Source organism: Rhinopithecus bieti, unplaced genomic scaffold, assembly GCF_001698545.2.
Source record: "Rhinopithecus bieti isolate Rb0 unplaced genomic scaffold, ASM169854v2 scaffold_44159, whole genome shotgun sequence".
Taxonomy (NCBI): domain Eukaryota; kingdom Metazoa; phylum Chordata; class Mammalia; order Primates; family Cercopithecidae; genus Rhinopithecus; species Rhinopithecus bieti.
Window position 1 is genome coordinate 1,607,546 of NW_016818573.1, and position 23,320 is coordinate 1,630,865.

Sequence of the window (23,320 nt, forward strand, 5' to 3'; positions counted from 1 at the left end):
TTCAGGCTGGGCGACAAGAGCGAAACTCTGTCTCAAAAAAAAAAAAGAAGAATAAGAAAGGAACTACTGTCAGCTAATAAACTGTCAATTATGAATTTTCATGCCTCTTCAGTTTAGATCCTGTATAATTTTTTTTGCCCATACTGTCCTCTATCAAGGTTACATATTAAATAAATGATAGCATTCTGATCCTGGCCGTAAATTTGGCAAATAAATTAGGCTTCTGTTTGTTGTTCCATAGCTGAAACTTGCAAAGCCATCACATTCCAGGGGTGTTTAGGCAGAATATAAAGGTATGGAGTTGAACAATATATTTAAAGAATCACCTCCTCGTCCCCAGGGGGAGGAGTCCCACTTGGCCTCTGCTTGGCCACAGGGGACTGCCTTAAAACAATTCAGTCATTTCTGGTTTTTGAGTATTTTGTGTCAGAAAAGTGTTTAAGATATGGTAAGAAATTAAAGTAGTAGGAAACTTGGTCCTTGTCCTTGAAAAGGTCACCAGCAGGGTAAATACGAATGCTAAGAAATGTGTTCCACACTTAAATATTATTGGAGTGTCTGCTATGTACCAGGTTATGCTTAGATTTGGAGTACTAAAGAAATGAGCAAGACTCGTTTCACCCTAAGGTAGTTTACTGTCTTCTTTAGGAGTATAATCTGAGCAGTCAGGATGAGGAAATACTGGAGGGCTCCTGGAGTGACTTCGGTACATGGCACTTAACACAGAAAGCTCAGGGAGGGGGTGAATCTTAACAGCTCTGCAAAATGAAAGGGAAGCAGCTGAATTAGTAGGCCAAAGGGCTAGGACAAGGGCTGGCAAATTTTTCTGTAAAGATCAAGATAGTAAATATTTTAGGTTTTGTACGCCACACAGTCACAATTTCTCAGTTCTACCATGGTAGCATGAAAGCAGCCATTGATTGGCCAGGTGTGGTGGCTCACGCCAGTAATCCCAGCACTCTGGGAGGCCAAGGCGGGCGGATCACAAGGTCAGGAGATGGAGACCATCCTGGCTAACATGGTGAAACCCCGTCTCTACTAAAAATACAAAAAAATTTGCTAGGCGTGGTGGCGGGCGCCTGTAGTCGCAGCTACTCGGGAGGCTGAGGCAGGAGAATGGCATGAACCCGGGAGGCGGAACTTGCAGTGAGCCAAGATCAAGCCACTATATTCCAGTCTGGGCAACAGAGCGAGACTGTGTCTCAAAAAAAAAAAAAGCAGCCATTGATAATACATACACAAGATGAGTTGTGTGTTAATAAAATTTATTCTAGAAACAAGCAGTGGGCAGATCTGCCCATAGGCCATAGTGGGCCAAGCCCCGGGCTAGGTATGCTACCATGTAATCTTCTACCCTCTCCAGTCTTAAAGCAACCGGATATATTTGACCTCACCGCTTTCTCTTTCCAGCTTAAATTCCCCACTCGGCCAAAGGTGCGGGTTCCTACCATCCCCATTACAAAGCCTCACACTATGAAACCAGCTCCACGGTTAACACCTGTGAGGCCAGCTGCTGCCTCCCCGATTGTGTCAGGAGCCAGACGGAGACGAGTGCGATGTCGAAAATGCAAAGCCTGTGTGCAAGGAGAGTGTGGTGTTTGCCACTACTGCAGAGACATGAAGAAGTTTGGGGGGCCTGGACGCATGAAGCAGTCCTGTGTCCTCCGACAGTGCTTGGCAGTGAGTGATCTGCTGGGTAAAGAATTTGGGGGAGGGGTGGCAATGCCAAAGGAACTGAAGTACATATAGTGTAGCGTTAAAGAGACTTCAGAGTTGGAAAAAAAAGGTTTATACTCTCTTTTTGGCTTTATTTTGTACCCCAGGTTTAGATGGAAGGTATCCAGTACTAAAAATCCAATTTAATCTTTTGGCTTTACCTAATTCCAAACAAGAGACCAGCATTTGAAGGGCAAATCATTGCCTTCTTTCCCCTCTTCAAGTAGATTAGAAAGGATTGGGGAGGCCAAGGATAGGCCAACTGAAAATAAACTAGTCTCTAGTACCCAGGTGGTTGACTCCTCCTCTTCCCCAGTCATTTTCCTACCAAAACCTCCCTTCTCTCCACCCTGCCTCCATGCTTCCAGATGTTTACTAGAGAATTATAGGACCCAAATCTCCCATCTTCAGTTTAAGGGAAACTGAAATGATAAGGATCTGAGTCAGTTTTCTTGGATCCTATCTTTGTCCTCTTGTAGCCCAGACTGCCTCACTCAGTCACATGTTCCCTCTGTGGAGAGGTGGATCAGAATGAAGAGACACAAGACTTTGAGAAGAAACTCATGGAATGCTGTATCTGCAATGAGATTGTTCATCCTGGCTGCCTCCAGGTGAGGAGAGCTATAAGGGGTTCCTGAAGTCTCAGCTAATGGAGTGAGTGACACAACAGAATGGGACACCTGTCATGGGAGTGCCCGCATCCCTACTGTAGGCCATCACCTCTGTGGCCACATAATGCAGTGGTCTAACATCAGCCCTTGATTCATATATGTACAATGTGTCAGGCACTGCATTAGACCCTGAGGATAGAACAGTACACAAAACACACCCAGTTCCTGTCCTCATGGAGCTTACAATCTGGCCTCTGGACAGTGTGTGTAGAGTCCCCAGGCCATAATGGAACTGCATGGTGTGTTTTGGGGTGCCTCAAGCCTTTAGTCATCTCTGATACATATTTCAGTGTACCTCTGGATATTAGTTCCTAAGGGAGAGTAAGGGTAATAGTATCAGGTAACATTTAATGAGTTCTGAGTCTGTATCAGGCTCAGTGCAGAGCTAAATAGCTTTAAAAAAAAAAAAAGTAATAAAAAGTAATAAATTCAGATCTCAGCCTCAGAGATTGAGTCTAGCAATGGGCCTTGTGTTCCAAAAGCTTCCCTGGTGATCCGAATTGTGCAGCCTTGTGGAGAACCACTGTTTCCTTGGCATTCTCAGAAAGTATCAGCTAAAATCATGACTGTCGCCTGACAGTGATAGTAAGACACTGTCATTCATGAGAAGCAGCCCAATTTCAGAAAGGTTAAAATGTGAAAAGTATACCTTTTATAGATTTTTGGTTTTTTTGAATACTATATAGCAGCAAATCTATAACGGAAACATTAATAGGTCAGTATTTGGAGACATTAAGCATATGTTAAATGAAGAACCGGGTTTTTGTTTTGTTTTGTTTTGTTTTGTTGTTTTTGAGACATAGCCTTGTTCTGTTGCCCAGGCTAGAGTGCAGTGGCAGGATATCTCCCAGGTTCAAGTGATTCTCCTGCCTCAGCGTCCCTAGTAGTGGGGAGTACAGGCACGTGCCACTGCGCCCAGCTAATTTTTGTGTTTTTAGTAGAGATGGGGTTTCACCATGTTGGCCAGGCCAGTCTCAAACTCCTAACCTCAAGTGATTCACCTGCCTTGGCCTCCAAAAGTGCTGGGATTATAGGCGTGAGCCACCGTGCCTGGCCTGATTCTTAGGATATTTCAACAGCATTACAATTTTTTTTTTTTTTTTTTTTTTTTTTTTTTTTGGAGACATAGTCTCACTCTGTTGCCCAGGCTGGAGTACAGTGTTGAGATTTTGGCTCACTGCAGCCTCCATCTCTTGGGTTCAAGCAATTCTTCTGTCTCAACCTCCTGAGTAGCTGGGATTACAGGCATGTACCACCATGCCCATCTAGTTTTGTGTTTAGTGGAGACGGGGTTTCACCATGTTGGCCAGGTTGGTCTTGAACTCCTGGCATCAAGTGATCCGCCCACCTTGGTCTTCCAAAGTGCTGGGATTACAGGCATCAGCCACCGTGCCCAGCCAGCTTTACAATCTTAAAAGTTTGTTTGATTAATTATAACTTGGTGAAGATTTAAATGGTACATATTACATCTATTAACGTACCTCAAACCCATAGAACTGGTGAAATAGGGTATTAATTCCATGATGATGATAATGGCTAATACAGAGGGTTTGCTGTATGCCAAGTACTTTGTTAAATTCTTTACACAATGAATAATTTCATCTTCACCACAACCCTATAAGGTGGGTTTTGTTGTATCCCTGGCAATTATAATGTTGTATCTCTGTGTATGTTAGTTCCTGAGGGAGAGTGAAGGTAATAATGTCAGCCAACATTTTACAGTGGAGAACACTGAGTCACAGAGACTAGAGCATTAGTCCCTAAACCCAAGCTATCAGAACCTGTGCCCCACTGTGAAGATCAGGTTCAGCACCATTGGCTATTTGGGGCTCGATTGCTCACAGTTTTTCTCCCTTTATGGACCAATGTTATTGATTCATGAGTAACTCTTCCCAACTGTGTTATTGTTTGATAAAGGAAGCTTGAGAGACGGGCTTTTAAAAACATCTCTGTCTTCCTATAGATGGATGGAGAGGGGTTGCTTAATGAAGAATTGCCAAATTGCTGGGAATGTCCAAAGTGCTACCAGGAGGACAACTCGGAGAAAGCCCAGGTAAAGGAACCTTATCAGATTTGCACTGTGACAGAAAAGAGGCATCAAATGTGGGGGATTGATACACTTTTGCCTTTGCGTTAGTGTTCACATGGTTTCTCTGACCTAGGAGATTATTTTTGTTTGGTTTGGTACATTTTTTCTTTGGTTAATTTTTAGTATTTTCTTTGTTAGAGTTTGTAGCATTGTTTTTTGTATTACTAAATATTGTTCCACTTGGGATCTATAAATTCCTAAGGTCCTTTTATACTCTGGGGCCCTACAAAGAGAGGAACCAGGACTGGGCTATTTGAGGAGAGAAATTAGGTGAGTAGGATCTCTCCTAAGGAATGTTAACTAGAGGGGAGGCAGTGGCCTGAGGCAGCCAGTGAGTGCAGCAGTGTACTTGAGCTTCCAGTTAAGCAGGTTCACATTTTTGTCATCTTCACTTTTGTGGCCTGGCAGAAAGCCCTACCCTGCCCATCCCACATGCCCAAATGTGTCATGCAGAGGCAGCCCCTCCCCCAGAGAGGACCAGTGCTATGACCTTGGCCCAAAGGAGCTGAGGTTGCTGACTAGTGGTTGCCAGTAATGTCAGGGCCAAAAGGACTGTAGTTACTCGGGCTGAAAAGGCAAGACGCGCTGTGGACACCTACAGGAGGAGATGGCTTTCCGAGTGCCAGTCTTCCAAGGACCCTTGCAAAGGAGTGGGGAAGGGGGCAGAAGGGAATTTTCTTACCTTCTTTTTATTTCTTCCCACTTGGATACTAAGATAGTTGAATTTTTCAATCTATTTGTCTTTGAGGGCAGGGATTTTTGAAGTTGACTAGGGCCAAAGTTCTCCCAAGTTCTTGAGCTAGTGGCATTTACATGTGTCTTCACTAGTGATGCTGAGTGTTTGCATCTCTGCTGTACCAGATGTGTTGGCAGATGCTATGTTTTAGTATTATCTTTTTTTTTTTTTTTTTGAGACAAAGTCTCACTCTGCCGCCCAGGCTGGAGTGCAGTGGCCGGATCTCAGCTCACTGCAAGCTCCGCCTCCTGGGTTCACGCTATTCTCCTGCCTCAGCTTCCTGAGTAGCTGGGACTACAGGCGCCCGCCACCTCGCCCGGCTAGTTTTTTGTATTTTTTAGTAGAGATGGGGTTTCACCATGTTAGCCAGGATGGTCTCAATCTCCTGACCTCGTGATCCGCCCGTCTCGGCCTCCCAAAGTGCTGGGATTACAGGCTTGAGCCACCACGCCCGGCCGTATTATCTTCTAATACATTGGAAAAGGTAGCACCCAAAAGGTGGTTATTTTCTTCCAACCATAATGATCAAAAAATGTAAGGAGGAAAAGAGCAGATACCAGGGTTGTTGCTTAGAGACATAAAATGTCTCCTTGCAAAAAACCTGAACTACTGATATGGTTCCTAGTGGAACATGTTTACTGGGCTTTGTCATAGCATAGTCGTAGTGGGCTCCAGGAAAGGACAAGTATCTGGAGAGCACAAATGCCACAGATAAAGTTGAGGGCTCTTGTAGGATTCCTCACCATAATCCTGAGTGAATCTCCCTATAGCAACCCAGTTTCTCACAGAGGTTCTTGTTCTCTGCTTTATTATTCACGTGGGGGATGGAGTGGAAGATGCAGCCTGGTGGAGTCGAACTTAGACTCTGGTGGAGCTAGAAGCCAATGGTGTTTACCGCTGTCAGACTCAGGATCTTAGTTCAAATGGTATATGTGGGCTTTTTCCACCATGAAACAGAACGTCTCTTGGGTGAAAGAGGTAAGTCAGAGACACAATTAAAAATGGTCAGGCCAAGTGCAGTGGCTCACACCTATAATTCCAGCACTTTGGGAGGCCAAGGCAGGCGGATCACTTGAGCCTAGGAGTTGGAGACCAGCCTGGGCCAACTCTGAGGGAATGACCTCCTCTCCAACAGTGACCTTTCTTCTCTCTGGTCCCCTGAGAGCAAGGGAGGTCCACCCTGTCTGTTCAGAGGGAAGAAGGAAGCACTGAGTTGCTTTTCTGGGCCTGTTTTGCAGAAGCGGAAAATGGAAGAGAGTGACGAAGAAGCCGTGCAAGCCAAAGTCCTGCGGCCCCTGCGGAGCTGCGATGAGCCTCTCACGCCCCCGCCTCATTCACCCACTTCCATGCTGCAGCTCATCCATGACCCGGTTTCCCCCCGGGGTATGGTGACTCGGTCATCCCCTGGGGCTGGCCCCAGCGACCACCACAGTGCCAGCCGCGATGAGCGCTTCAAACGGCGGCAGTTGCTGCGGCTGCAGGCCACAGAGCGCACCATGGTACGGGAAAAGGAGAACAATCCCAGCGGCAAAAAGGAGCTGTCTGAAGTTGAGAAAGCCAAGATCCGGGGATCGTACCTCACTGTCACGCTACAGAGGCCCACCAAAGAGCTCCACGGGACATCCATTGTGCCCAAGCTGCAGGCCATCACGGCCTCCTCTGCCAACCTTCGCCATTCCCCCCGTGTGCTAGTGCAGCACTGCCCAGCCCGAACCCCCCAGCGTGGGGATGAGGAGGGGCTGGGGGGAGAGGAGGAGGAAGAGGAGGAGGAGGAGGAGGAAGATGACAGTGCAGAGGAGGGGGGTGCAGCCAGGCTGAATGGCCGGGGCAGTTGGGCTCAGGATGGAGACGAAAGCTGGATGCAGCGGGAGGTCTGGATGTCTGTCTTCCGCTACCTCAGCCGCAGAGAACTTTGTGAATGTATGCGAGTGTGCAAGACGTGGTATAAATGGTGAGCAGGGATTCAAGGGGTCAGGAATTAGGGGTATGGGAGTAGGTGGCAGGTTTTCCATATGAGAACAGCATGCACCTTAGCATCTGAAAGCCTGTGGGATCCTATGAGGAATGAATTGACCCTTTTTCCTAAACTTTGGGTCCTGTTTAAAGATGTGGGCCAGTTGTGCCCACAGATGTCATTAGGGAACTTTAACCATTTGCCTCCTGGCCCTGCTCTATACTTTCCCATCTCTCTTTGTTATGGGGAGGGAGACTGATTTGGGGAATAGATTTGTAGTCTGTGCTAAAACTTCAGAGACTTGCGGGCTGAAAATTTCCTCCTCAAGTCAGCTGAACTCATCACGTGTTGGTTGAGAGCCTGTGATGTTCTGTTCATTCTTCTGGTGCTGATAACACAGATGACCTCACTTAAGCCCCTGACTCAATTACCTTCCCATTCAGTGAGAGAAGTGGGCATGCTTTTCAAGATGAATTTGAAGGTGCTTATATTTTTCTTCAGTTTTAGTGCTCATCCTTCCAAACCTGGATCAGAATTCCCTTTTCCAGCAAGCAGAGTCCAGTTTTGAAGCTTCCTTAATGAGAGCTACCGTTTCTTCTTAAGTTGGACAGACACTTGGGGGGAAAAATTCCTAGTGATGATGAACAAGGAGCTTCCTATTGGGCATTGTTGGTTTTTCCTTAAGCTTCTGGTATATATTTACTATAGGAGATATCCTTTTCATCTGGGCCACACACATCCCATTACAGTAGTGTGGTGTCCTGACCAGTGTCGTTCACTCAGGAGCTTTTTAGAAATGTCAACTGTCAGGGCCCTCATAGGCCTCTTAAATCAGAACCTCTTGGGTGGGCCCAGCAGTCTGCTTTAACAAGCCCTCCTCCAGGGGACTCTGATGCATGCTCGAGTTTAGAGCAGCAAAATCTACTGTATTGTCAGCAGCTTACTTCTGCCATAGAAGCTTCATGTGCCACTGGTAAAATTTTTTCAGTCTTTAAATAGACCCTATTCTTTGCAGACATGAGCTTATTTCCCAAATCTGAATTAATGCATAGTGTATCTAAATTCTCCTTAATATTTCTCTGTATAGGACTAGTAGGACTGCTTGACTCTACCTCTTGGTTTTCAGGGCAAGGCACATCAGATTCCCATTATGTGCTATCTCTCTTCCCCTGCCAACCAGGCTGGGGGGCAGGGGCTATAAAATATTAAATGGAAGCCAGCATGTTGTGGTTTGTGGCCTGTAGATTTGTAGACTGCAGTGGAAAGCCAAGCCTGTCCCTTTCACTTCTGGTCTGGACTGGCTAGAAAATGTCAGGATAAGGCCGGGCGCGGTGGCTCACGCCTGTAATCCCAGCACTTTGGGAGGCCGAGGCGGGCGGATCACAAGGTCAGGAGATCAAGACCATGGTGAAACCCCGTCTCTACTAAAATACAAAAAAAGTAGCAGGGCGCGGGGGCGGGCGCCTGTAGTCCCAGCTACTCAGGAGGCTGAGGCAGGAGAATGCCGTGGTGAACCTCGGGAGGCGGAGCTTGCAGTGAGCCCAGATCAGCGCCACTGCACTCCAGCTGGGGCCGATCAGAGCGAGACTCCGCCTCAAAAAAAAAAAAAAAAAAGTAAAAGAAAAGAAAATGTCAGGATAGCACCGAGGCAGAACTTGAGGGTGGGAGAGGACTCCGTAAGCCTGATAAAGAGCCTCTTTCGACCTGATACAGTAATGGGCTGAAGGCATGGTGAATTGTGGATGTGCTGAGTAGCACCCTGCATTTCAGGCAGCTGCGAGTGACTGACAAGGGAGAGAATGGAGCAGCCTTCTTAACTTTAGACAGTAAGAAGTCTAGAAACTTTAAGAGGCTCCCTTATATACACTTCAGCAAGAACCATGCCATTTTAATGCGGATAAAGTGATTATAGACTGTTGCTTGCTGTGTGTCCCTAACAACTATTACGTTCTCAAACACTCCAGAATAAATCAGGGTGAAGTGGTCAAGTTATATACTATCAACATATAGGTTTGCAAAGCATCTAGTTGTTGTAGAGCCCAAGGCAATTTTTTTGCTTATTCTCTGAGGCAAAAATTGTAAGGTGTGATCCCTGTACACTTGTAGAGGAATGCAGGGAGAATGAGCCTCAGGTGCTCTGCTTTACCCAGAAGCCATCAGCAGCCTGTGATGGGAGCTCCACTGATGGTATATCAAGTTAATGAAGGCAAGTTCTCTTCCCTTCTGTCACAGGTGCTGCGACAAGAGACTTTGGACAAAAATTGACTTGAGTAGGTGTAAGGCCATTGTGCCCCAGGCCCTCAGTGGCATCATCAAGAGGCAGCCAGTCAGCCTTGACCTCAGTTGGACCAACATCTCTAAAAAGCAACTGACATGGCTTGTCAATAGGCTGCCAGGTAAGTGACCAGCTGCCACTGTCTTTCCAGGGGCCCAGAAGCAGCAGGCAAGAAAAGTTGCATTATTGGCTGTGCTTCTTAGCATCACTTGAGGGCAGTGTAGGGCAGCAGTCCCATGCCATTGTTGCTTAGCAAGAGATTTACCCAGGGCCATCTTAAGTGCCAGTCTCTAAGGCAGCACTCTGGGCTGACAGGCCAATCACTGCAGTGGACAGCAAAGAGAATGGAATCAGTGTTGCTGCCAGCCCTGCATTTCTCCTCAGCATAACCACTAAAGAAGAAATTTGAGTCAGATGTTACTTTGGTCAGCTCCTTATAAGCCCTTGTTCTCTTCAGCATTTTGAGCTCTTGGAAAGACAGGAAGTCACTCCTTCTTGTATTGCTCTGGTGGGAACTAAGCAATCAATTTACCACTAAAGCTAGAAGATGTAGTATAGGATACCGTGGAAATCTTTGAGCTGGATGACTAAAACATTAGACATAGTCCTTCTCTCCTATTAGACTGGAAGTCTGTTCGCTTTGCTCAGATCGTTACAGCTCTGAGTATGCTGGGAAACAGTGTATTATTACGTGTCTCATTCCATCCATTGCAGGACTGAAAGACCTCCTGCTAGCAGGCTGCTCCTGGTCTGCAGTCTCTGCCCTCAGCACCTCCAGCTGCCCCCTTCTCAGGACCCTTGATCTTCGGTGGGCAGTAGGAATCAAGGACCCTCAAATTCGGGACTTGCTTACTCCACCGGCTGATAAACCAGGTATGCTGTGGGCCTGACTCCTTGGTGCTTGTCTTGGGGTAGCTTTGTCTTCCAAACAGACCTCGTCCTCAGAAGCTAAGGTAGTCTCAGAAATGATGCTGTGGAAAAATAGAAGAGCACAAAATGAAAACAGAATGATGGACTATGTATAAGAATAGGGTAACTATAAGCAGATAACTACCTACAAACAATGGAGTAAGTCCATTTTGTGAGTCGGTGGAGTTTGGGGCCCAGAGAGTGTAAGCCTGAAAAAGTCTGAGAAGGCTTTATGGTTGAGGTGGAGTCAAAAGCTATTTGCATTATGGTCTAGAAAAAAGTGTGGTGGTATTGGAAGGGGAGGAGCATTCTGCACATAGCCTTTTGCTGTGTGCATGAGGCATAATCTAGCAGCTTGAGAAGAAAGAAAACTTGTCTGGTTTCCTAGAAACTGCCCACATAGTGCTCACACCCTGAAGGCAGGGCTGGGTGTGGGCAGTTCTACTTAACCCCTTCCAGGGGCCCTGGCCAGCAAGTAGCTGTTGCTGCCTGGAGCCTTGAAGCTGGATTAGAGAATTGAGAGTTTTGATCTAGACTCTTCTCTTGCCTGTGCAGGTCAGGACAATCGCAGCAAGCTCCGGAACATGACTGACTTCCGGCTGGCAGGCCTTGACATCACAGATGCCACGCTTCGCCTCATCATTCGCCACATGCCCCTCCTGTCTCGACTCGACCTCAGTCACTGCAGCCACCTTACAGATCAGTCCTCCAATCTACTCACCGCTGTTGGGTCTTCCACTCGCTACTCTCTCACAGAGCTCAATATGGCAGGTATGCCACTACTGTTGTTCATAATCACCGGTGCCCCCTGCCTCCAGCTCTCCCTGGAAGTTGATCAGTAAACCAGAATGACCTTGGGCCTGTTCATTGACTCACATTAGCTCCATTAGCTCATTTCTTCACATCTGGACCAGGACATGGATTTCTATCCCTTTTTTAACTTGATGGGGGACTGAGACCTTGAGTAGTTAAGTCAGTTGCCTGTGTACGCAGCCAACATCCAGCTGGAGTTTGGTCAACCTTGCAGCCCTTGTGCTTGTTGTCAGATGGTGATGGGAGTGAGGCAGCAGGGTCCCTTTAGAGGTGCTGATGGCACTTCTGGTCTCTGAGCCAGGGAGTTCTGGGACAAAGAGGGCTTTTGTTTAGCATTTTGAAGGAAAGACGGCTACGGGAATTGAATGGCAGAGGAAGGTTGTGTGTATGTGAGCATTGTCGTTATGTCTACTTTCCCGACAGGTTGCAATAAATTGACAGACCAGACCCTGATCTACCTACGGCGCATTGCCAACGTCACCTTGATCGACCTTCGAGGATGCAAGCAGATCACTCGAAAAGCCTGCGAGCACTTCATCTCAGACTTGTCCATCAACAGCCTCTACTGCCTGTCTGACGAGAAGCTGATACAGAAGATCAGCTAAGACACACCCAGCCCAGACTCAACAGGAAACCGATCTTCCCCTGACTCCCCACTGAGGAGAACCTCTCCTCGACCCTGCACGGGCTCTGAGGCCAGCGTCACACTCCCTCTCTGCTCTCCTGTCCCTTGAGCCCTTCCTCTACAGGCGGGGCAGAGAGGGTGGTGGACACCAGGCTTACCTGCCTGCTCCTCTCCCTCCTAAGGAAAAGGGAGTAGCAGATTGATCTGAGGGGAAAGCACAGGCTGTGCTGTCGAGGTGCCTGCTCGCTTACTCGCCTGCCAGGAGACCGGGCTCTCAGTTTGGGGTGTTTGTGCAACCTTCATCTGCACTGGGCCCTGTGCCCCTCCTCCCCACCCATGGTCCCCAGCAGTGCCTGGTTCTGAGCAAACTCCCAGGGAAGAAAGCGGCCCTGTCTCCACGGCCAGGTTCTCCTTGTGGTGTCCAGTGCGCGTCTCTCCTCCATCACACTCTCCCGGCTTACGCAGGAGGGGCCAGCAGCCCCAGGAGTTCCAGACCCGTGCCGATCACACTGGTGCTGTTGAGATGTCCTAAACCTCACGTCCTTAACTGTGCTCTCCCTCCTTTCCTCTCCCTTGAGCTTCTTTCTGCCCAGCACTCGTGCTCGTTCACGTAATTAGGTTTCCCACCCCAGCCTACCCGACTTCCTTGCTAGTCTCTATGAGGTCCTTATTGCACTTATTGGGGTTGAAGCTCTTCAGAGGAGCTGGAACTGTCTACCCCAGGGACACACCCATTTCGTTGCTACCCAAGTGGATTCTGAGACAGGCACCATCTCTTGTTCCCCCTCTCTCTTTTGCCTCCCACTGACTGCCCTTTTCCATGTGTCTTCATTCTGCCTGAAGAAGGCTTTCCCAGGATGCACGTCCTCAGAGGGAGCAGCCTATCTCCCCCAAGCTGGAGGCGGCAGAGGACTGGGCCAAGCCCCAACCTGCCTCCCAGCCAGGCTCCTCCAGGCCTCTGGTTTAGCAGAGAACCCTGAGTCTAGGCCTGTGTCTAGCCCCAGTGGCTCATTGATCTTTCAGGGCAGCCGGGGGTCCTGCTTAGAAGCCAGTCACCTGCCCTCTGCCTGCAGCCATGGAAGGGGGTGTGCATGTGCCTCTGTGTGTGTGGCTGAGTGTATTCCGCGCGTGTATGTGGAGGGAGGAAGGGAGGGGAGCATGGTGTCTCCCGCTCCACCGCCCTTTGTCGAGCCCCATCAGCTGCCCCCTTTTACTTTGCATTGAACGGCCTGTCCAAAGATCCTCTCTCTAGGGCAGCAGAGAGCTTTTTGCACTTTAAAAAAAAAAAGAAAGGTCGGAATTTCTTTTGGGTCAATATTTTTAAGTGTGTGAGGAGATGCTCAGTAGCAGCAGCCTATGGCAAGAGCTTATAAATGACTGATGCAAATTTGCACTCTGCTCCCCCTCTGTAAGGATACTGATAGCACAACCTCTTCTTCCCCCCACCGCCCCACCTTCTGGTCCTCCAACCCGGTCCCTTTCTGTCCCTCTTCCTGTAGCCCAGTCTCAGGCTTTCCTCCTCCTGAAGCCCTACAGAGGTAGGGAATGGAGCCCAGGCACCAGGGGTCTGAAGTGTGAGCCACCCAGAAGAGAGACGCCAACTGCACCCTTGCCACTTCCAAAGCAATAGAGGCAGAGGGGTCCCCTCTTTGCCACCTAGCCCAGTTTTGACCCTGGCATTAACTGGCCGTCTTAGAAGAAACTGGGTCCTGGTAGGGAGTGGCATTTTGTCTGTTTCTTCCAATCTGCTGAATCTTTTGGCTGCACCTTACAAACAGCAGTCTGCTCCCATGACCCTCTGCCCATTTCCATTGGTCTCCAGGCCCCAGTAATCTGGGGTTGAAACTTTGAGGAAATGCCAGTGACTTATTCCAGAGTGCCTCAGTTAGGGGAACTTCTCTGTAAAGAACCCTGGGTATTGAGCAAAAACCTATTATTGTTAATGACCTATAATTGGAAGCTTCCTGCCTTTTTCTTTGGTTGCTCCTGTGGAAAATACTGAAAAGATTACTTTGTTTTAATTTGTCTTTTTATAAAAGGGGAGGTGGAGAGACCCCTTCAGAGCAGGGATTGTGCCGGGAGAGTGCCTCTGACTTTGGGACATTTCATCCACAGAAATTTCCAAGCCAATGGTTTCTTTTGGGTTTTGGTTTTTATGTTTGTTTTTTGGGGTTTGGAAAAACATGCATTTTTACCGTGCACGTAAATTGGTCAGCAGAAAAGGGAGCCCAGAAGAGGCAGCAGATGGATCATGCCCTTGCTGGGTTTTCCTTTTCTTTGGGACTGAGGGGAAATGGTTTTTAGAGGTGAGGGTTGGTCCATGTGGAGGAAAGAAGTGTCTCTGTTGGGGAACAGAGGAACCTGGGGAGTCCATCGCATGTCCTACAATCTGCTCTTAGACACGGCCTTGCCAGGAGAGCCTGCCCTCAGACTGCAGGACCAGAACCCCTGCCTCCATCTTTCCAAGCACCGGGGCGAAAAACCACAAAGGAAAGGAAGAAAATTTATATATATATAATATAAAATCACTTGGTGATTAAAAAAATAACTGCTCCATAAATAAAACTCCTAAAGTCACTTATGTTTAAAGGGTTTGGTTGTGTTTTTTGTTTTTCGGAGAAATATTGTAAATATATATTTTTTTGTTGCTGATTTAGAGTCAATCTCCAATGTTGTGCTAAAAAGTTTAAATTAAATGTAAGCATTAAGGGGATAAGTCTTATGCTATCTCAGTTGACACATTGAGGTTATTTTGGGCCAGGGAAGGAGGAAGCTAGTTGGACTTTGTTTTGTTTTCTAAAAGTTCTCCACTATTGGTTTTAGAGAGAGCAAGGACATCTTTCCTCTGACACGTGGGAATGGGTGATATTTGTATAATAAAATTTTTAAAAGACAAAAAAAGAAATAGCCTCCAATGGGAAATATTTTAATTTAGGTTTTGTTTTGTTTGGGGTTTTTTGTTTTTTTTAAAAAAAATAAAAGGCTTTAAAACAAAACTAAACCTTTTCTGCTTCGGTGTATGCGTGTGAGCAAGTAAGTCAGAAGGCTAAGGCCAAGGAGCCCTTGCTTCACCTCTCAGCGGCAGCAGCAGAACTGGGGGGCATCTGTACTGCTTGGATTTCCTTAGCTTATTTTTTAAACACCAAAAAGCAGCACTTGATTCTAGAAACACAATGCTTCATCAAGGTGAACTTTTTTTTTTTTTTTTTTTGAGATGGAGTCTCGCTCTGTCGCCCAGGCTGGAGTACAGTGACACAATCTAGGCTCACTGCAGCCTCTGCCTCCCGGATTCAAGCGATTCATCTGCCTCAGCCTCTGTAGCAGCTGAGATTACAGGCACTCACCATCATGTCCAGCTAATTTGTATATGTGTGTGTGTGTATTTTTGTAGAGATGGGGGTTTCACCACATTGGCCAGGCTGGTCTTGAACTCCTGACCTCAGGTGATCCGCCCACCTCCGCCTCCCAGAGTGCTGGGATTACAGGCATGATCCACCACGCCCAGCCCCAAGGTGACCTTTTTAATGGATGTGAACATTTTAAGTGTGAGATTACCTGACTTTCTCCCACCCAAAAAGGCAGAGTAGCCCCGCAGAGGCACCCAGTGGTACACTCCTTAGAATGGGCTGGGCCATCTCTAATCTTTCATCCCCACAATTGCCAAGCCATCAGCCAGGGCCAACTCCATCTGCTAAAGCTGCAGAAAAGTCCCTGAGCAGGGTCTGGCCCACGCAGGCTGTGACCAGTGTGTCTCCTACCTCATCCTACTGCTTCTCGTCACCCAGCATGTTGAGTCCAAGTAAGTCTTTATGTGCGCCAGATGCTGCCAGAGAACTGCCTCCTTACCTGACTGCTGAGTCTCAGGAGGCTGCAGTCCCATCTGGGAGAGCCTAAGCAGGCTTCCATCACTGCCTCCAAAGGAATCTGGGGATCTCTGCCCATCCTGCTCCCCAAACTGATTAGTAAAGGACCGTCTCCGATTCTGGAGCACAGTCTAGAAGTGGACAAGGGTGTTGCACAATGGGCTGACTTAATGTTGGTTTCCCCAAGGATGGATATGGATGTGGCCATGTTTGGATGTTTCCAGGGAAGGAAGAGTGTCAGTTTTGCCCCTAAATATCTCAGAAATGCATCCGCCTCTTACTAATCTCATCCCTGCCACCCTGTGGAAGCCACCACCGTCTAGAACCTCAACGACAGGAAAAGCCCCAAGGGCCCTGGTCCAACCCCCTGTTCTCCATGTTGGTAGCCAGACATTTATCTTAAAAGATTGATTTGGCTGGGCACAATGGCTCATGGCTGTAATCCCAGCACTTTGGGAGGCCAAGGCAGGCGGATCACCAGAGATTAGGAGACCAGCCTGGCTAACATGGCGAAAACCCGTCTCTACTAAAAATACAAAAATTAGCCAGGTGTGGTGGCAGGTGCCTATAATCCCAGCTACTTGGGAAGTTGAGGCAGAAGAATCGTTTGAACCCGGGAGGTGGAGGTTGCAGTGAGCTAAGATTGCGCCATTGCACTCCAGCCTAGGTGACGAGCAAGATTCACCCTCCCCCCCAAAAAAAGATTGATTTGATTACTTCCCTCCCCTGCTTAAAACCCTTCATTGTGTTCATCTCAGGATAAAGTCTGAATGTGGCATGTAATGTGGCCCATGAGGCTGCCAGGCCCTCAGGCTTCATTGCCCACCATTTGTCCCTCCTCTTCCTCTCCACTCATAGCCAACTTTTCAATTAACACCATCTCTGGGTCTTTGTATGTCCTGTTCACTCCACCTGGTATACCTTACTCAGTTTACCTATTACTTTCTCTGGGAAACCATCTCCTTCTCTACTCCAGACTGGATCAGGCCAGGCACAGTGACTCCTAGCACTTTGGGAGTCCAAGGTGGGAGGGGCGCTTGAGACCAGGAGTTCAAGACCAGCCTGGTCAACATGGCAAAACCCTCTCCACAAAAACATAGGGCCAGGCACAGTGGCTCACACCTGTAATCCCAGCACTTCGGGAGGCCGAAGCGTGTGGATCATCTGAGGTCAGGAGTTCGAGACCAGCCTGACCAACATGGTGAAAGCCCGTCTCTACTAATAATACAAAAATTAGCCGGGCGTGGTGGCGTGTGCCTGTAATCCCAGCTACTCGGGAGGCTAAGGCAGGAGAATTGCTTGAACCCGGGAGGTAGAGGTTGCAGTGAGCTAAGATCGCACCACTGCACTCCAGCCTGGGTGACACTCCGTCCGTCTCAAAAAAAATAAAATAACCCTTAGCCAGACAAGGTGGCACGTGCCTGTACTCCCACCTACTCAGGAGGTTGAGGCAGGAGAATCACCTCACCCTGGAAGGTTGACACTGTAGTGAGCCATGATTGTGCCACTGCACTCCAGCCTGGGCGACAGAGTTGAGACCCTGTCTCAAAAAAAGACCAGTCTGTTCACCATCTTTCCAGGCCACAACTCTCAGAGCCCAGGTCCAGAAGGAAATCTCAGCGTTGACACCCATGTATGTGCAGGAAACTGAGGGCAGGAGGCCCCAGAGGCCAGGGACACCTGAATTTCCCCTGTCAATGCTGTCATCCAGCCTCTGCCTCCCCCTCCGCATCCACCCCAATCCAATGAGCAGGGAGTTCTACCTCCCCAGAGCGTGCCATAGGATAGCAGGCAGAGAGACAGGGAGAGAAACACACCTTGAAAGAGTCAGAAGAGGAAAGGCAAAGAGGTAGGGAGAAACGGAGAGAAAAGAGACCATGGAGGAAGCCGGGGAGACATAAATGAGGTCCAAGATACTCTAGTGTGACAGTGGCCACTCGGCGGGTCGTCTCCCCAGCCCAACGCTTCACACATTTTTTTTTTTTTTTTTTTTTTTTTGAGATGGAGTCTCACTCTGTCATCCAGACTGTGATGCGGTGGTGTGATCTCGGCTCACTGTAACCTCCGCCTCCCGGGTTCAAGCGATTCTTCTGCCTCAGCCTCCCGAGTAACTGGGACTACAGGCGACCGCCACCACGCCCAGCTAATTTTTGTATTTTTAGTAGAGATGGGGTTTCGCCATGTTGGCCAGGCTAGTCTCGAACTCCTGACCTCAGGTGATCCGCCCGCCTCGGCCTCCCAAAGTGTTGGGATTACAGGCGTGAGCCACGGAGACCGGCCCCCTTCACACATTTTATCTCACAGTTAATCCTCAAAACAATCCAGTGAGGCCACACGGGGAACGCCCTTTGTACGGATGAAAAACACCCTGCTCTGAGAAGTTAGTAACTTGCCTAGGGCACCCAGCCGGGTTCCTAGAAGGTGGCACTGGGATCCTACCCCCAAGTCTTTCCTACCCCACCCCTCGACACATGGCAAGTACCAGCGGCCACAACGTGAGCCCAGTGGGAGCGACGAGACCGTGAGTCGGACACTCAAGCCAGTTGGGAGCGTCAAGGCGCAAAACGGCTCTGGGAACAGGCTGCTCGGCGGCTCCGGGACGCATGCGCGCTGGGCAAGGCTCCGGGCAGGCCGGGCGGGGCTCTGGGATGAGGATGAGGGCGGGGGCGGGGGTTCGGTGACAGGGCTGGGCCTGGCAGCTCGCTGGGGCCCCGTCTAGGCAAAAACTCCGACGCGGAAGAGGACCTTGGATCCGGGGACAGTGCGGAGACTGTGTGAACTTTCCAGAGAGTTCCAGGAGGAGGCGCTGCTCCTGGGAGGCAGGTCGAGAGGAGCTAGGGGTGTTGAAGCCCTGCCATGGTTGGTGGGCTGGCGCCTGCGGGCTGACAGCCCCCGCCCCGCCCAAGGTCCCTGCCCTCTGCAGGAAAGAGCGAAGGGCCCGGGCGTCCTGGTGATGTTGGAGCCTCCCGGATAACCCTTTTTCCCTCAGGGCCTTTGCATCTACTGTTCCGCATACCTGAAAAGCTCTTTTCTCTGCCCCTAAAACAACTGCTTCCCTCCAATCCTCTGGCTCTGACAAAAACGGCCTGAGTTTTCCCTGACTTCACCTGAGGAGGCTCCTGAGTCTTAGAACTTGTCACGTGCCTCATAGGGATGTTCCTGCTTTGGATGAGATCAGCTGGGCTCTGCAGTGCCCTGCACATAAGGAGAACCCAGTACATGTCAGCGGCTGTTATCATGTATGGTTTGCCCATAAGCTCCCCGCCTGTGTCTTCCCGTGTTGGATCCGCAAGGCCAAGCACAGGTGCCTGGCATGTAGTAGGAGCTCAACAAATACTGTCAAATAATCAAGTGAATGAATCAACTCCCAGCACCCCGGCCAGAGCCTTACACTTTCTGGGGACCCGACATCAGAGGAGTGGCTGTCCATGTTGGGGAAGAGTGTCCCCAGATCAATCTGGCACACACCTGCTGAGGTCAAGGAAGCCCCGAGCTCACCCTCCTGCTATGCAAATCCCAGGCTGGACGCAGAGAAAAGTGGTCTCAGCAGGACAAAACTCTCACTCCTGGGCCTTGGCACATGCCACTTCCAACCTCTCTGATGCTCATGCACACAATGTCATGTTCAAGACTTTACCCAACCCTCCCCGACCTTCTCCCGAGTGCCCTCACTTCCTTTTTTTTTTTTTTTTTTTTTTTTCTTTTTTTGAGACGGAGTCTCGCTCTGTCGCCCAGGCTGGAGTGCAGTGGCCAGATCTCAGCTCATGCCTCAGCCTCCCGAGTAGCTGGGACTACAGGCGCCCGCCATCTCACCCAGCTAGTTTTTTTGTGTTTTTTTTTTTTAGTAGAGACGGGGTTTCACCGTGTTAGCCAGGATGGTCTTGATCTCCTGACCTCGTGATCCGCCCGTCTCAGCCTCCCAAAGTGCTGGGATCTCACTTCCTTAAACTATAGCTCTTGTCAGGTTAATTGGAGCTATGTGTTTAGGGGTTTTTTTCCCCCACTAGACTAGGCTAACACGGAGTCTTGATTCTTTTTGCAGCCCTTACTTTGTACTAGGGATGAGGGGTGCAGCAGTGACCAGGACAAACAGGGACGCCAAGGGAGAAACCTCTGAGCAGGAGCTCTTCCGCCCACAAGGTGGCAGCACGAGGAGGAACCTGCCACTCCGGAAGTGGGGAAGGGCAGTCCAGGCAAGGTAACTGTAAAGCTAAGGCCCCAGAGGTGGAAATGGACTTGGCTTGTTCTAGTGACAGAAGGAAGACCAGAGAGGCTGGAGACTACGAGGAAGGGGAAGGATGGAAATTGCCGAGTTAGAGAGGGACCAGTCTGTTAGGCAGGGACCAGTCTGTGCAAGTCTTACAGGCCACAGGAAGTGGGGTGGATTTTATCCTAAGTGCAGGGGCAGTCATTGGGGGTGGGCTTTGATTTAGATCTATAGAAGCTCAACCTGCAGGAGCAGCAGGGCGTGCAGAGAGGAGGCTGGTGCAGGCATGCAGGCAAGAGGTGATTGAGACCCAGGCCAGGGTTTAGCAGGGCACAGTGGAAGGATCGAGGGTGTACTTCAGAGGCAGATATGCCACAGATGCTGTATGACAGCAGGGGTATACATGGGGGTGGGGGCCAGATGAGGGAAGAGAGGAATCGAGGACAGCTCCTAGATTTTGGGAAAATGGAGGATCCATGCCTGAGATGGGGAGGCGGGAGAGGAGCAGGTTGGACAGGGGCTGGGTAGTGGGAGCAAGAGCTCAGTGTGTGGGCCGCGCTAAGTTTGCAACATCTATTAGTCATCCAGTGGCGATGCCAAGTAATGATGTGTCTGTGGGGCTGCCAGCTGGGCGGAGATGGGCCTCCACTCCACTTTGCACTCCTAGCATCCTGGTCAGGAGCAGTCTAGGCACAGGACAAAGGTTTGTAGAGAGAAGAAATGCCTGACACTGACCTGCAAAGGCAATCGACCTTCCCAGGACCAACAGAGGACAGCACCATCCCCAAAACCAGTCTTCCCCAGGCCTGGGGCTCACACCAACCTCTTCTGAACCTGGGGCTTCCTGAAGTCACTTTTCCTGGGCCCAGGAATCAACGAAGGGAGACCAGCCCCCCTTAAAAGACCCCAGCTTCAGGCCTGGCAGGGGGTGTGGATTGGGCTGTGGGTGGGAGGGACTGAGTCTTTAGGTGGGGGTGGGAAGGTAAGGCCACCTCTTGGAACAGAATGGCTGGCATTTCAGAACCCACACACAGACTCTGGTCTGACAAGTTCATCAGGCAGAAGTTTTTAAATAGAGGTTATTCCCGAAAACCCTGGCTGACATGTGGCTGTGCTCACGGTCCAGAAGAGTCAGCACAGGGCAGTGGGGAGAGGAGGTTAGAGGCTTCATGTTGTGGCATCTGGCCTTGTTCCACCCCAAACCCCATGTGCTCCAACAGCTCATTCACTCATTCATTCGCTCATCAAACATTGACGCCTTTGAGTCAGGTCCTGTGGTAGGCACTGGGAGCAAGGGATGAACTAGGAGCACCAGTGACAGTGGGGGACAGTATGTACTCTTTAAATATATATATCAACATTTCCAACATCATGATGCATTTTCCAATTGATGCAGATATGTAATGAGACTTCACTCCCCACTGTCAAAACTTGCAATGATGCATCTTGCAACGATGCATCTTGCAACTGAAGATGGGAAATAGGACCTAGAAGGTGGTAAGTGTAGAATTGGAGATGTACATCGTTGGGGTCAGGGAGTCAGGGAAGACTGCCGGGAGGAGGTGAGTCTTAGCGGATGAGTAGGAGTTGGCCAGGGAGGAAGGTACACAGAAGGGCTTCCAGGCCCAGGAAACAGCAGAAGCACAGAAGTGAGAATGGGTGGGTGAGTTGGTGGGGGAGCTCCAGGTGCAGAGGATGGTAGCAAAACAAACTGGAGCATCCAAGGTCCAAGTCCTCCAAGATCTTGACTTGCAGATTAAGGAGTTTGTTCACCTAATCTGCTTTGGGCAGAGTGGGGTGAGTCCTAGAGACCCCTCTAGGTCTCTCTCAGTAGCCCCAGAAGGCCTGGAGAGCTGCTTCTTGGTGCCAAGCAGGCAGTGATTCCATCAGATCTAGATCTGGGAAAGGCATCTCTGATCAGGGCCTGCATCAGGGCAGTGGCTGGCCATAGGACCCTGAGAAGTAGACAGATTCAAGGAGATTCTCAGGAGGCCAGACAGGAGACTATAGTGACAAATTAGAGAAGGGGAGAAAATGAAGGAGCAGTTAGGGAAAAGAAACCTGGGGCTCACCACTCACTGAGAGGAGAACCTCACCAGCTCTGATATGCTCTGATTCCAGGTTCTGTTGGGGCTGATCCAAGAAAGTAGCCTAGAAGTGCACAGAGATGGGAACCTTGCTTTGCAAAAGGATCCTGGTTGCTGGCCCACAACATGGTAATGAGATTTGAGCTCTATGTGCCCAGGGCTGGGAGGAGGGTCCTATCCCTTCGAAAGCAAAGAGAGGGTCTAGAGAGGGGCATGTCGAGATAGGAGTGCTGCCTTGAGACACTTGGCTTTCCCCACTCTGGGTGGGCTCTCAGGCGGGTGGGTTTCCCCTGCCAGGCAGCACTGAAACCTCTGTGCCCTCCCGGGCTGGGAGAGGTTTCACCCAACATGTGGAACCATCCTGAAGGAGCATCTGGATGGGATGGGGTACACGGAAGGGAGCTGCCAAGAGTGCTGGCCAGGGACCTGGGTCTATGAGCCTGTTAGGGGGTGGGGTTGGGTGCAGGGTACTTGATCCAGAGTGGGCCTCCAGGGACCAGGATTGGTTCTAGAGTAGGAGGGGTGGGATCGGGGATGGGGGAAGCCTGTAATTGGACTGCAGTTGTCAGGTCCCAGGTTCTGGGTGACCTACTAAGGATTCTGGGTCCAATGTGGGTCCCAGGTTAGATGTCCTAGTCCTGAGTCTGTGTCCACCGTTCTGGGTGTTGAGCCTAGGACAGTGGTCTGGAGTTGATAGTCCAATCTAGGTCTGAGCCCTGACCCCAAGTCTAGGATGCAGGGTCATGGTAGTGGCCTAGGGTCAGAATCAAGGTTGGGGTCAGTAACCAGGATGGGATCGAGGTCATGGTCCAAAATCTGGATCTGGGGACCTGTTAGGGGTCTGGGGTGAGTGTCATAGTCTGGGTATGGCGTTGGAGACCCAGGGCTGTGATCTGAGGTCATGGTTAGAGTCTGAGGTGGTGGGCAAAGGTTTGAGTCTGGGGTCCTGTTTGGAGTCTGGTGTCAGGTCGTGGACTGCGTCAAAGGTCAGGGAGTTCAGGGTTATAGCCAGGGTCTGAGATGAAAATCCTGGGATGGTGTTCAGAGGTCTGAATCTGTGTCTTGGTGAGCGTTCAGGTTCCTTGTGATCACGTCTGGTGTCAGGGCCGCAGCCTGACTGGAGAGCTTGGGATCCAGAGATGTGACCCCAGGTTGTGGTCAAGGAATGGGTCTGGGATCGTCTTCTGTGCCGGGTCCCTGTCTTGTTCCAGGCCCGGGCCTCCGTCCAGACCCGAGGTCACGGCCAGGATCTGAGCCCGCTGTCGCAGGTCTGGTTCGGGGTCAGACTCCGCGCGGCCTCCAGGGGGCACCATCGCCCGCCCGGCTCGGCTACTTGCGGGCTCGCTGGCGCTGTGCGCGGCAGGCGGGGCCGGAG

At 49.9% G+C, this 23,320-nt stretch overlaps 1 protein-coding gene and 1 long non-coding RNA gene across 5 annotated transcripts in view; one reads left to right on the top strand and one right to left on the bottom strand.

Annotated features, from left to right (window-relative positions):
- KDM2A (lysine demethylase 2A) overlaps positions 1-14,779 on the top strand; it is a 150,366-nt gene extending 135,587 nt beyond the window's left edge. For all 4 annotated transcript variants that reach the window (XM_017857105.1, XM_017857106.1, XM_017857104.1 and 1 more), the window contains 8 exons: positions 1,411-1,680; positions 2,196-2,327; positions 4,351-4,440; positions 6,451-7,163; positions 9,399-9,562; positions 10,156-10,314; positions 10,906-11,121; positions 11,587-14,779. In XM_017857105.1, coding sequence (XP_017712594.1) covers positions 1,411-1,680; positions 2,196-2,327; positions 4,351-4,440; positions 6,451-7,163; positions 9,399-9,562; positions 10,156-10,314; positions 10,906-11,121; positions 11,587-11,768 — 1,926 coding nt within the window. In that variant the 3' untranslated portion in view covers positions 11,769-14,779. The remainder of the gene's footprint in view (positions 1-1,410; positions 1,681-2,195; positions 2,328-4,350; positions 4,441-6,450; positions 7,164-9,398; positions 9,563-10,155; positions 10,315-10,905; positions 11,122-11,586) is intronic.
- LOC108518608 (uncharacterized) lies at positions 10,324-18,242 on the bottom strand. Its single transcript, XR_001882408.1, has 3 exons — positions 18,134-18,242; positions 11,227-11,470; positions 10,324-10,412 (listed from the first exon to the last, which is right to left on the bottom strand). It is a non-coding gene; the product is annotated as an uncharacterized LOC108518608 (long non-coding RNA).
- Between the last annotated feature and the right edge of the window lie 5,078 nt (positions 18,243-23,320).